The sequence below is a fragment of the Anser cygnoides genome, chromosome 13 (genome assembly GCF_040182565.1).
Source record: "Anser cygnoides isolate HZ-2024a breed goose chromosome 13, Taihu_goose_T2T_genome, whole genome shotgun sequence".
Lineage (NCBI taxonomy): Eukaryota > Metazoa > Chordata > Aves > Anseriformes > Anatidae > Anser > Anser cygnoides.
The window spans coordinates 21,273,813-21,287,701 of NC_089885.1; the positions used below are offsets into that span (position 1 = coordinate 21,273,813).

The 13,889-nt window shown below is 49.5% G+C and overlaps 1 protein-coding gene across 4 annotated transcripts in view; it reads left to right on the forward strand.

The window, feature by feature from the left end:
* OPHN1 (oligophrenin 1) overlaps positions 1 to 13,889 on the forward strand; it is a 62,617-nt gene that overhangs the window by 34,449 nt on the left and 14,279 nt on the right. For all 4 annotated transcript variants that reach the window (XR_010834862.1, XM_067005232.1, XM_067005230.1 and 1 more), the window contains exons 8-17: positions 861 to 990; positions 2,767 to 2,867; positions 4,408 to 4,499; positions 4,631 to 4,709; positions 6,031 to 6,064; positions 7,644 to 7,706; positions 8,475 to 8,549; positions 11,157 to 11,241; positions 11,575 to 11,633; positions 13,444 to 13,549. Coding sequence is in view for 3 of the 4 variants with exons in the window: in XM_067005232.1 (XP_066861333.1) it covers positions 861 to 990; positions 2,767 to 2,867; positions 4,408 to 4,499; positions 4,631 to 4,709; positions 6,031 to 6,064; positions 7,644 to 7,706; positions 8,475 to 8,549; positions 11,157 to 11,241; positions 11,575 to 11,633; positions 13,444 to 13,549 (824 nt within the window). In the remaining variant the exon portion in view is untranslated. The remainder of the gene's footprint in view (positions 1 to 860; positions 991 to 2,766; positions 2,868 to 4,407; positions 4,500 to 4,630; positions 4,710 to 6,030; positions 6,065 to 7,643; positions 7,707 to 8,474; positions 8,550 to 11,156; positions 11,242 to 11,574; positions 11,634 to 13,443; positions 13,550 to 13,889) is intronic.

Genomic DNA, 13,889 nt, shown 5'->3' on the forward strand with positions numbered 1-13,889 from the left:
GGGCTGTTACAGTGTTTTTCAGAAATCACAAATTCTGTCCAGAACGGGCTATTAAAATTTTGTCATTTAACCTTGTGCGTAAACCTGAGAATTTCTTCCAATTTCATGAGGTTGAAATTGTGCATGACTTCTAAAAAGGCCTACAACCTTCATGTTTGCGGTGTCAGCTTCCTAAATGCTTTGGTAAGCTCCTCCTCTGACTGAATATACTCACAGGGTGTACTCACAGAGTATACTCACTGCGTCCTGTTCGTTTTATCCTCAGTCTTTCATGGCTGGCCCTCATTCCAGTGGAACAACAGCCATAAATCTATGCCAAGCCAAGTTTACTGCTGGCTCGTTAATTGGTGTGAGTGGTGTTCGTAAAAACGCCTTGAGTTTGTACCCTTCACTGACACAACTCTTTAAAAACAATTTCATGCCAAGCAGTGTAGCATGATCTTTTGAGGAAAAACAGCCTAGGTTTGTAGGAGAATGCACCTGTTACCTAAATAATAGTGCAAAGAGTTCAGGTGCTTCCTTCTCTTCCATCTAGCCTTTAAAAGTGCTAAGTTTCTTTTATTGTAAGAACAAAAGTGTCCTCCCACTCATGACTCTTCACCATTTCCATGTTTGGTAGGTTAAACCTTGTCTCTTCAACCATCTTTAAAAGCCCGATGTTCTTATGGCTTTCACTTTCTTAGCTTTTTGTTCTGAGTTTTCATCAGAATCTGTGGAGTGGCTTTCACATTTTGTGCACTGGAGACTGACACATTTCTGCCAGAGCACCTAAAGTCTGAGGCTGAAATTTTGATCATTAATACCTGAGGCTTGCTCTCTGCTCTTGTTCAGATGTACCTCTTTATATTTTTCCCCAACAGACAAGGAATCACTTTTCCAGCACACGGGAGGAGCTGGAAGACCTCAAGAAAAGGATGAAGGAAGCCCCCCTAACCTGCAAGCTACCAGGGCAGCCGACCATCGAGGGCTATCTGTACACTCAGGAGAAATGTAATGCTTTTTATTTGCACTGAACATGTTGCAGAGTGCGTCAGCCTGGGCTGCGTGGCTTGGAGCCCTGCTGCCAGGGCTGTGCTCAGCTCCCAGCCTGTTGTGGTTGGGCAGCACTGGCCACGGGACGGCTGTGGCTGTGTCACACCTGCCAGCCCAGTGCCTCCGGCCATGCTCGGCGGTGGCTCAGGACCTAGCAGCAGCGTTAATGGCAGTGCAGCTGACAGCTTTCTCTGTGATAGCACAAAGCTTTCTCCAGGTTACGCCAGCCGTGTAAGCAAGGAGCTAATTGCCCTGTGCTTGAATTAGATGAGATTTATTACTACATTCTAGCTGGAGAGGCTGGAGCTCTGGCAGATTGCACCTTGGCTGCCTTCTATGAGAACGTATGTGCTGTTCTGCCCAGCTTCCTTCTCACTGATAAGAGGGTCATTTTTAGCCCACATCAGCATGTGCAGTTCCTGAGTGGTTACAGGACCGGTATTTGTACTGCACTTCTTGCTTCTTCCCATGCCGGGAGTTCCCTTCGGGATGATGTGCTGGATGCTGAATTTTTACTATTTGTTTTCCTGTACCAGCTCACTTCAGGTGACGTGCATGCTCGTGCAGCAAGTCAGCACTCCTGGTGCTGGTTTCACAGAGGGCTGTGGGCGTTCAGTCCCCACCTTCTCTCCAGATGTCCTCTCTCCCAGCTCCAGGCAAAGAGGAGGGACTGGGAGAACGCTGCTGGTGTTTGAGCTTGTCCAGCTAAAAAAGTTCGTGCATTAGAAAGATGCCATCTCCTGTATTGCGTGTCTTTTACGTAGTGGCTCAGACAGGCAACGTCTCTGAGTGCCTGTGAGCAGAGCTGAAGTGTTAGCCAGTGCTGAAGGCTAATCTGCTGGCAGCAAAAGTTGTGATTCCGTGCTGAACTCAGTCAAATTCAGTCTCTTACAAATACTTGTTGGTCATGCAAGCATGAACATTCGAGGGACAAAAGCCTGCATACATAGCTGTGGCCTCTGAGTCTACAGATAACTTATTTTGTAAGCAGTTATTTTTTTGGGTTATATATACAAATGTATTTATATGTGTGTTTATCCTGTGTTCAAAAGAAAACACATACATCGTAATTTTAGACCACAAACAAATTTTGCACATTCCTGCATGCCAATGAGTATTTGCTGCCTTTATTTATTTTTCCCTTACAAGTGGAGTATGAAAAGAAAAACTTCAACTTAAAAGTGAAATTGCAGAAAATGTATCAATTCAAGTATTTCATACAATGGGGTTCAGGTAAGACAACAAAGAAAAGTGGCAGCAAATCCTAGTGTGAAGTAAATAGGAACTTCAAGGTGCTTTAAAGGTGCCGTTGTCTTTACTGCCAACTTTTTGTTGACAGGCAAAAATAGTGGTCTCCGTGTGAAGCAAGCATTTGACACGTAGGATCCTGCTAGTGTAGGTCTTGGCTGGACTTTGCCACACCAGTCTGGCTTGCAACCAGAGCCCCACAAACCTCCTTTCACCAGCAGCTTTCCGAAGGGCACTGGAGGCAGCAGCCGCCCCGTGCTCCTTCTCCTCCGTCCTGCTCCCCACAGCATGGAGGTGATGGGGATGGAGGTGTCCCCACGTGCCCCTGGGGGTGCTCCCACTCGCTCCTGCCGCTCCTGGGGCCGGGACCCCGCACGGGTCGTGCTGTCCCTTTCCCCAGGGAGGCACAAACCCGCGGGAGGTGCCGGCCGGCTGCCGGTCAAAGTCGTGCCCTGCTGCTGACTCCTGCTCCCCGTGTTTCTGCAGGGGCGCTGGGCATCTCCTGGGTGAAGTATTACTGCCAATACGAAAAGGAGGCAAAAACCTTAAGGATGACCCCCATGGACCAGAAGCCTGGAGCTAAGCAGGTGAGTTAGTTTCCTGGAGGGATATCTGCAGACTTGCTCACCAAGTTTTTCCTTCAGTTGATCTATTCTGTCTCTTTCTGAAACCACACCCAGAGTAGAGCAGCCCCCCGTTGTAGGAAGGGTGACTGGGGGACCTGATACAAAATACTTTGTTTTTTACCAATGTGTCTGGGAGTTCCCTGCAGTTCCTCAGTGTGCTAGGGAAGGGGCAGGATACAGAGCTGGATGAGACCATGGCTCAGAGCATAGCGATCGGAGTCCAGCTGAGTCCACCCGCCCACCTCTCTGCCATGGAACAGCGTCCCCTGGGGACTTGCAAGTCAGGCGTGCTGTTCTCCAGTTTCTGATCTCATGGTCTGTGTTCTTTGGCAGCCTTCTGCACAGTGCAACAGTAAAATAAAATGTGTTTTTTGGAAGCCCTTGGCAGAGGGCAAAGAAATGTCCAAAATATTGACTGAAGAGATCTATCATCATCTGTGTTGTAAACATGTTTATTAAAGCCTTTTAATGCAGGTAGGGGCTCGTAAAAATTTAGATTAGCACCTTCCCAAACTCTTGCAGTCTGGTAATTTGCACCTTCAGGGCGTAGCTGGCCACACAACTTCAAATGCCCCGATGACAGAGGGCTCTGAAACAAACAAGCAAACAGCAAACACGCACAGCTCAGCCAGGAGTTTATCAGCGCCGGGCATAAACCCAGCATAATCCTGGAGCAGGCCGCCGTGCTGCTGGTGTGCCCTGGGTCTGCGGGATCCGCTTTGCCCAGAGGCCTCGCGGGCTCCGGCAGCGTGGCGGTGGCAGTGCACAACGCGTCCCAGCCTCGCGCACCCACCACAGAGGTCTGGTTCCTTGTGAAGTTTCCTGGGTGTCTCTTCAGAGTTCCTGCGAGGTCGTGGAGGTCTTATGAACGTGTCATAAGCTGCCTACTGTTTGCTGTAAATAACAGGGCCACTAAAGCGTAGGGCCGAGGCCCAGCCCTTTCATCAGAGCATGTCTACGCTAGACTTGGTCAGTGAGCATTCTTCTTTTTATGAGGTGTTTTGTGTAAAGCTGATTGGGCCATCAATGCTGTGGATAATTGATAGCCCTCCTTAATCCCAATAAAAACTAGGATCCAACTCTGTCAGACAATAGACAAGCACGGTCCTGCTCTCAAAGAACAAGCGAGTCCCTCGTAAGGCTTGTTTTAAGCAAGGTTTGTGCCCTGCGGAAGCATATTGCTTGTTGCTGAGATATTTAGCACTTGTCTGCAGGAAAATCCCATGAAATCTAGAACATTTTGTTACTGCAGAGGGGAAACCTGGTTTACAAAGCCTGCGATCGCGGTCTTAGCTGCAGCTCTGTTGAGCGGTGGGAAGGACCATCTGCGCTCGTGTCACCAGAGCCATCTGATGAGCGGGGCGCCTGCTGGGAGCATGCGGCCCTGCCGTGTGTCCCGATGGGCAGCGTCATGCTAGGCTGCAGACTGAGGGGGCTGAGAAACCTTAAATCCTCTCCCACGTTTCTTTCCTCTAATCTTGGTTTTAATTTTCTTTTCTAGAGCACCTTGGATCTGACGCTTAAGTCCTGTGTAAGGAGAAAGACTGACTCCATAGACAAAAGGTTTTGTTTTGACATTGAAACTAATGAGAGGTGAGATGCTTAGTATTAAAATGGCCTCCAGAAAGATAAGCCCTGTGAAAATGGATGAAATCGATCTCTGCTGTTTATTAAAATAATTTTTGCTTCGTTTTCCTGTCTGCCCCCGGGCAAACTCTGCATAGGTCTGGGACCATCACGCTGCAAGCGCTCTCAGAAGCTAATCGAAGGCTGTGGATGGAAGCCATGGACGGAAAAGAGCCAGTAAGTAGTCAAGGAGCGTTACGTAGCTGTGGATTTGCTGTCAGGCAGTGTCCTCTGCTGGTGGGTCTTGAGAAAGGTCAATAAAGCAACCTATGGAAAGCTCGTTTTTAAAGGTATCGCTTGGCTGCTGTTGCTTTCCCATAACTGAGGGCATCCGTTCAGCTACTACACGTCTGTAATTGGATTTCGTGCTACCTGTTCTCCGCACAGCTTGCAGTGGGGATGCTGGTTTTCCCCCCTTTAAGCTTTGGTACATTTTTCTACTTATCTGCAACTGGCAGAATTCCTAAAATCCGTGGCCTTACAGAGTTTGAAAGAATCGATATTTCGGTTAAAACTCCCTCTTAGATCTGCATGACAGCATTTTTTTGTTTATACCTGCTCTGAGCAGTGTTTGTAAAGTCTGGTGTGAGCAGCCACCCTGCACAAGTGCTCGCCAGGGTTCCTGTGGCTGTTGTTATTTCCTTCCTTTAATGTGAGCAAAGCACAGACTCCTACATTTTACAGAATTTCCTGTAAACAGACAGCGTGATGGGCAGTATGGGAAAACACATTTCCTGGTTTCCCCTCGCCTTTTGAGAGCAGCCTTCCCCTAGGTGTTCCTGGTCAGAGGGTGGCAGTGGCTGCGCTCGCTGACTTGCGGCTGGATGGAGTAGCTCAGGGCTGTTACTGCTGATGCACTGAGGAGACGTGGGGGCAGAGAGGTGGAACATGGGCACCTTCAACAACACTTTTTTTCCCTGGTCGTCTAAAGAGAAAACACTGGAATAATATGGAGGGTCAGTGTGCTTATAGCAGACAGCCATTCACTTATACGATGGCAGGTGCTCACTCAGTTTCCATGATATGTTACTACGTATAAAAAGTTCTTGATTTTCCATCAAGAATGGCACCTACTGTTTATTCTTCGTTTTTTTTAAAAAAAAAAAAGGCATTTTGTATGGGGTGAAGAAGGAATGTCTTGATATTTTAAGTATTTTTTTATAAAGAAGAAGAAAAAAAAAAAAAAAAAGTGTGCCAGACTGTCCAGCTGTCATTTTTACAGGGTACCTAAAGGACAAATGAAAGTTCTTGTTCAGTTTTTGGGAGACCCCTTCCCTAGAAACGGTTGTTCCAGTGAAATTTAGGAAGTCAGCAAGCTTGTTTATTGTAGAGATAATGGTAGCTTGCTTAACTGTAAAATTACTTTCTTTGGGACGTTGTCTTGCTCTTTGTGATTGGCTTTGGATGATTTATGGGGTGCTGCGTTTTCCTTTGAAAAGTATCAAATCACGTTGCATTATGTTTTTGTTTCTTCCTCCACCCCCTCCCCTTTTTTCAGATCTACCACAGTCCCATCACGAAGCAGGAAGAAAGTGAGTTATTTCTGTTTCCGTTCCTCTCATACGTGAGGCTGGCCTGAGGCCGGGCAGTGCATTTCATTGCAGATACACATCTTTCACTTCTGCAGACTGGCTGTGTAATTTCCAGGACAGCCGTGTAACTTCTTCCCTTTTCATCAGGGTGTCTGATACCAAGGCCAGATAAGAGTGAGCTGCCAGTGATAAAAGTTACTGAGTGCAATGTGCGGATTTTATATGGCAAGAGCCAGAGGGAGGCAGAGTCCGATTTGCATCTCTAAAGCCCAAAATAATAGAGAAGGTCAGTGAGAGAAGTTGAGGAGGTTTCACATAACGAAGGTTCTAGCAGGCAAACAGAGGCAGCACGGGGTTGGCTCCTGGAGCTCCCCACCACACATGGGTGGCGCGGCTGGGTGCAAATGTGGTACAAATGCGTCTGTTTCTTCCAGTGAAAAGTTGTTTTCTTTAAAGCATGCAAGCAAACTTGCACCAAGTATTGGGTTTTCTACCAGAGATTTTAAATAAATCTCACTGTGTATTAACATGGAAAAAATATATATATATATTTAAGTCTAAATGTAAGGAATGTTTTACTTTCATTTCCAGATGCTAACTCAAAGTCAATATTTTCAGCCAAAATTTAGTTTGAAACCCAGGTAAAGTGGTATGGATTTTTGGACTATAAAAATTTGAATATGGAGTTTTCAACTAAAATTCCATATTCTAGAAGGCTTTTCCCAGTCAGCTGGATTACACAAATACATCTTTCAAGCAAGTCTGTCTCTCAGTCTCATCTGTGAATTAAAGAAAACAGAGGGCTCTCTCCCGCTTGGTGTCTGCAACAAGTCTGTATTTAGCACAGTCATTTAGGAGAGGTTCAGTATAAATGTTTGCACTGAACAGAAAGGTGTTCCACAGTACAACTTGGACAATCCGTCCAGATGTCCTGGAAAAATTAGCAGAAGTAGTAAAGTTGAAATACATCTATAAAAAATTGTAACTTTCTGCCTCCTTCATGATGCCTGTAAGATAGGCATAAAAAATGTCTGTGATTAACCAGCTGGAACAAAAACCCGTGTTCTCTTTACTCAGGCAGCAGGTAAAGCTGTGGGGTTTTTTATTTATTTTTTTTGGTTTTTAATTTAATCAGGTAGATAAGTAGAAATTACATGATCCTATGATGTGGAAGAGATTTAACTGCAGATTTTGCAGTGCTCTGGAAATGATTAATCAAGTCATTATCAGACACAAATTCACATGTGGCGGGACTCTGATTCACACTTCTTTTATTAAAGACAGGAAGGGGGCAGGGGGAGACGCTGTAGCTCAAAATAAATTCAACAAAAACTCGAGAGCATATGAAACTAATAATTCCTCGTCAAGATGTAAAGAATGCCTGTGTTTTCGTAGAGGCACGTACGCGATGCAGATGAAACGAACAGCCAGATGCACGCGTGGGGCCGGCTGTGCGCTCGGGCTCTGCGGTGCCGGAGCGCTGCGTGGTGGCTGTGCATGGCCCCTTCCCAGCAGTTTTCCGCAAGTAACCGCATGCTGGTGCTCCGGCAGCTAACACTGCTTCCCTTGTTTGAAACAGTGGAGTTGAACGAGGTCGGCTTCAAGTTTGTGCGGAAATGCATCAACGCAGTAGAAACGAAAGGTAAGGTGCCCGCAGTGGCGTCCCGGAGTGACTGCGCTCCTGGCGTGTCCTCGTTCCCGTCGCCCTGAATTGCGTTCCATTTTCCTCAGCACAGCGCTGTTAGTTGAAAGTCTGTCTAATTTAATTCACTAGAGAACTTGGGTCAAAAGAGCAGAAATAACACGTTATTTGGAATATTGTCATACCAAGTTCCAGGTAGGACTGAATTTTCACCTTTGTGGTGTTTTCATTCCCCAGTTTCTCGTCTTTGGCTCAGAAAGCTGACCGTCAGGCTGCAGGCAAACAGCTGTGGAAGCGTTCTCTGTGCTGGAGTTAGAGGCAGGGTTCAGCTGGAGTAAAGAATTGCTCGGGCGCATTAGGCAGAAGGGCAGGACTGAAGCGGGGCAGGGGACTACACCTCCCTGTATGGTCTCTCACCGAACCTCCAGCCTGTCCGAGTGTGTATCGCTGGTGTGGGCTGCAGGACAAATTGCTCCCTGACATCCGAGGCTCCGGGCTGCCACGGGAAGGTGGCGGTGCTGGCGTCTCCCAGCCCCTCGGGGACGCAGCCAGCCCCGTCCCAGTCCCGCGGGCTGGGAGAGGAGCAGAGCGGGGGGACCCTCCCCACGGGGCTGGGCGGTGAAGGGGTGCCCTGCAGGGACGGGGGGCAGCGAGAAGCGCTGGGAAGCCGGGCAGCTCCCCAGCAGGCCGTCGCTCCGCCAGATGGTGCTTTTGGACAGCCCTCAACACGGGACGGCTCTGGCTAACGCTCTGGTCTGTTGTGCTTAGGGATCTCTACAGAGGGCGTCTACCGAACGGTCGGCAGCAATATTCAGGTGCAGAAGTTGCTGAATGCCTTTTTTGGTAAGAATTAATTATTCCGTGCGGTTAGATTGTTATATTTTTATATTGTTCGAGAAGGGTGAAGAGGATCAGCTTTCAAAACGAGATGAGTCTGAGGCACGCCACACCCTTCCCTGCTTTTCTGAGCTTTTTTCTGCAACCCACCCTGTCCTCTCCCCCTTTCCGCCGCGTTTGCTGCTGGTTCAACTTGTATTTCAAGCTATGGGAGCAGCGGGGAGATGAAGGCGGGCGGTGACCCCAGAGCTGTGGGGACAAGCCTTCTCCCACCCCGTGCTAAAAATACTCAGGCATTTTGGCGTCACGTGCTGGGGCGTGCTCCGCTGCGGCCCCAGCAGCGGGATGAGGGCCAGCAGGGATGAGCCCTCGCCTCCCCTGCTCCGCGCCTCCGCGTGGCGCGGGCTTGCCAGTGTCACCCCACAGCCAAGCAGCAGCAACATTTGGTGCCCACCTGGCTGTCCCGGCTCCGTTTCCTTTACGAAAGCCAATGCCCCAATCCTCATTTAGGCAGTGTGGTTGAGAACAGGGTGCAAGGTTAGCCCACGTTAATTAGCAGCCTGGTCCCGAGGACCTTGGTGTTCAGGCAGCACTGCTGCCAGGGGACGTGCCCGGCCAGCAACGTGCCTCAGGAGCTGCTTGTCTGCATAGGTCCCAGCAGTGCCAGCCCTGCAGCAGCCCAGGAGAGGAAACTTGGGGTCCCTTCCCCTCATCCCATGGTGGTGGGGATGTAAACCGTACCTTAGCAGCGAGGCCGTTTACCTGGGTTAGGGTTTTTGCTCAGAACTGAAATCGTTCTTCATAAAGGTCAGATTAAGCCAGTGAGAGCTTTTGCAACATCCTAAGCAGACAGTTGTGAAGGCTTTCTGAGGACTGGAGGTGGCAGAAGTGTGACAGAACCAGCGCTTCCATCTCCCCACAGCATCCACAACGCCTGCCTGACCCCGGCACCAGCTGGCGGAGCCTCAGGTGCGTGTCCCACGGGGACCCTGCGGCCCCGAGCTGAGCCTGCGTTCGGCCGGGCACCTCCTGCGGGCTGTTTTCTCTGAGCCCCCCGCTTCACGGGGGGGTGCTCGCTCCCAGGTGTGGGAGGAGATGGCCTTGGCTGGACCGTGTCCACGTGTGCCTCAGTGCCGCTGCCGAGCCACGCTGCGCGCTGGCAGGCCGCGTGCAGGTTCCTGCCGTGCCTCCGGAACGTCTGCAGGCATACCTGCTGCGGGGGCTTGTTCATCCCACGGACGAGTCGCTCGGTGCACGTGCTTCTGTGGCAAGGCTTTCTGTGCACTGAGTTGCGTTTCATAGGAGCACGTTAGTTACTGGGCAGTCCTTCTGCAAGCAGTGGGTAACTGCACAGGGCTCAGCAGCGGCCTTCCATGCCAGGACGTTCCCAGACAGGGACCCGCCGAAGCCACCGCTCCTGTCCCGGCACTCGTGTGGGTGAGGGCAGGTGGCCACACCGCTGTGCGGGCCCCAGGGTCCCGTGCACCCGCAGCCAAGCCCTTGTGGCCGGCTGCCGGAGGGGGCTAGAGCAAAAAGTACATTTACGTTGGTATCTGCACGCCTCGGGCGTGCGCCAGCTTCCTTCAGCTCCCTGTGCGGACATCTGATGTTAATGTAGTGTTCAAAGGCTGTTACTGCTTTTACTATTGTTGCTGTTTATTAAATCGGCTGGTTTGTGCTGACATGTAGCTGTACCCGATTCCCACGGAGCTACTTCAGCTATCCAGTTACGCTTGCCTGATGACTAATTACTTAGCCTAAGTTTTTATTGCTTCTTGATTCTCACCCTCCCTGCGAGCAGCTCTGTGTTTTTCCCTTCTGAACCCCAGCTGTGAGCGGCTTTTCGTTTTATTTAATATTCATCATTCTGGTTGACCACTTGCTACCCCACTGCGTACAAACTCACAACACAGAGTCCAACAACACTGAGCGGAAAAAACTGCTGCAGAACAATTTCTTCCTGAACTTGAGTAAGGAGGTAGATTTTCTGTCTCTAGTCCTCTTTCTTTTTTAAAATAAGTCGTGCAGTTTGTTCCCTCAGTCCAGCTGACCCCCCTCTTCCATCCGTGTCCTTTACTTCGTCGTGCTGCAGGGACGACGGGTTGGTCAGTGAGGGTGGGCAGGAGTGAAGCACGATTCCACCCAGCTTTGCTTCCTTCTCCATGCCGCTCCTCTCTGTGCAGCAAGAGGGGAAGCTTCCAGAACGGCCGTTAGGGGAGTTGCTGGGAGGGAGGGGACGGAGCTGGAAAGTTGGATTATTTTGGGTATGAGAAGGCTTATCTTGGATCTGTTAGGATGTATGGTTTCTGCCAATTTTGACTGCGCTGGGAAAAAACAAACTAGAGAATGCGCCCTTGCTAACTGTTAAAGTGCTACCTTCTGCTGCTTCTTCCTTTGCCCCTAGTTAGCACCACTCTCTTCATCCTGAGTAACAGCCTTTCTGAAATACTGATGCCAATACTGTTGTTCTGCTTTTCCCCCTTGTGAGAATCACCAGCTTTCTTCATGGGCTGCTCTAGCTTTGTCTCTCTCAAGTGGAAACCCTCCCTGAGAGTTGGCTTTTATTAACAATCTCAAAATGAGTCTTATTTTAAAGCCATTTTGTTCCTCCAGATCCCAAATGTCCAGGGGATGTAGATCTCCAAAGCAGCGACTGGGACATCAAGACGATTACCAGCTCGCTGAAGTTTTATCTCAGGTAACATTGCAGGTCCCCCCTGCTCAGGGTGGACAAAGGAGCTTGGGGTTGGTCGGGTGGAAAGCTGAGAGCACTGCCAGGTGGTAACATCTGGCTGCTGGAAAGGGAGACGAAGCAGAGAAGGCTTTGGGAAGGGGAATGGATCTTTTTTCTTTTCATGCGAAATATGCGTGTTGTAGAAATGCCACGTCCTGCAGTGCCGTCTGGGGGGAGATGCTGTGGGGAACCTGTGGGCTGGAGGCGGGCAGATTTGCCCACCTTTTTGCTTTGAGATCAGCTGTGAGCAGGTCACGTTGTCCTTGCAGAGCTCAGTTTTCTTTCTGGTTGTTGCAGGAACCTGTCTGAACCTGTCATGACGTACAAGCTCCACAAAGAGTTGGTCCTGGCTGCCAGTAAGTCCTGCTGCCGCCCTGCCGGTGGCCCCGAGCCCTGACCCCTCACCGGCACGTGGAAGGGGCTTCCTTTCGCCTGGTGCTGATCGCGCTGCTGGGCACGGAGCCTGTTTTGTGTTTGCCCCACAGCTGAATGTCCCCTGCCACACAGCCCTCCCTGCGTCCCAGCTGGTGCTGGGGCTCGTGGTGCTCCTTGGGGCAGCGGAGCCTTGTGAGCCCCACGGGGAGGAGGAGCAGCACAAGGGTCGGCAGAGGGCCCCGGGGGCAAAACCACGCCATAACAGTCAGTTACACCACGAGCCACAGGACTGGAAGAGTACTTGCCTGCTTTTACCATACTCAGAGCAAGTGCATGTTAAAATCACTTGAAAAAGCTTTGCTAGACTGTACCAGAGTTATCTGGCCACTTGCTGCTGTAGAAACAGGAGTGACTCTCTCTTCTGGGTGTTTAATTTTAAGGCAAGATGATGAAGGTATTTCTTCCCTTCTTTTTCTTTGCTATTGCAGTATGCTTCCCTGTAACAGGGCTACATGCTTGTCGAGGGTCTGGGAGCCAGGGGTTGTCAGCTAACTGAACGCAAATCATCACAAGTGTCCCAGAAGAATTGTTTCTCAAAAGTATTGGTGTATTTATTTTAAAGCTTGTGAAGGAATGTGATGTGCTGTTGCCAAGCAGAGTTAGGTGGTCCTTTTAGGTCATGAAATTTGTCCTGGGATTTTGAGGCCAAAGAATCTACTGGTACATGAAATGCATTTCTCTCCTGCACCTCTTGGGGCTGAGTCATAGCCAATATTAACAGAGATTAGCCAAGTAACACGGGCAAACCAACGTGGCATAGCCTGTGCTAAACCAGCCAGTCCTCAGCTGCGCTGCCATAATGGCCATTTCAGATGAGCCATAATAGTTCTGAACTGCCTGCGTCCTCAGGCTGCTGAGAGCCAGCACGCTGAGGTGTAGAGCAGGGGATGCAGGGAGCGAGTCATCTGCCTCAGCATGAGAGTGCTGGCATTTGGAAATCCACGGCACACGTGGAAGCATTTTGGATGAAAGCATCCTTCGCACCCCCATGTCTCCTTGAAGTCAATAGGAGGCAAGGAAAGATCCCCGCCTCTCCTTGGTTTGGACCCTTGGAGAATTAATAACACTTGTTCTTTCTTGCAAAGAAAATTTTCCACCACCCACTGGTTGTGCTCAAGCCCAAGATTTATTAGTTTTAGCACTGATTAAACCAGTGATGGCTGGGTATTTGCAAAACCATAATCCCTTCCTTACACTCCTTCAGAAACTTGCACCATTAAGCCTCCCAGCCACCAAAATCCCACACTATTCTTCTCACATTGAGTATTTTATTGTTTCTTGATTATTTATGCTTCTGAAAGTGACCTCCTTGGGTCAGGGACTCCATTTTTTTTCCCGCAGTGCATTTTACTGTGCCGTTTGGCATTACAGCTCTCTGGGCTGGTAAGATACCCAGCAGCCGGGCTGTGCGGTTCCCCAGGTGTGCTGGTGTGCGAGGCGAGCGTGCGAAGGGCAGGAGCCAGCCGTACCCAGGCTGTGTCCCCAGCCCTGTGCTTAGAGGAAGAGTCTGGCCCCGAGCTCCCTTTCAAGTTTCTTTTCTCCCCTTTCCACTTCATTTTGTTTCCCACAATGATTACCCTGTTGCTATGTAATCTCATTTTCCTTCTGCTTCCCATCACTGGGTTTGGCCAGCCAGCCTACGGAACAGCTCCCACAGATCTTGTTTGGCTTTACCTTTCGTTTATGTATTTACTTTAAAGGCACAAACTTTTCTTTGTTACTTTTCCCCAGAATCTGAGAACCTGGACTACAGGCTGGGAGCCATTCACGCTCTGGTCTATAAACTACCTGACAAGAACAGAGAGATGTTAGAGCTCCTCATACGACACCTAGTCAAGTAAGCAGATGTTTTTCTCTAAAGCCAAAGTAAAAGGAATAATGGAATCAAGAGAACAGGCATTTTTTTGTGGTAGGTTTGTAAAATCATATCCACCACCATCCCCTAGGAATTTACGTTCTGACTGCGCAAATGGTGTGATTACCCCTGCTACCCGCTGCATCAAGTGATGCTTCTCTTTCTACTTGCCGCTCTCACCCCCTTTCTGACAAGCACGAAGCAGGAAATAATTCTAAAATGAAAATACCATCTGAGAGAGCAGAGCTATAAACTTGTCGCCTCTCAGTCCAATTAACAAGAACATTAGGTCTGGGGTTCAGGAACCTGTGTAAGACCTGTG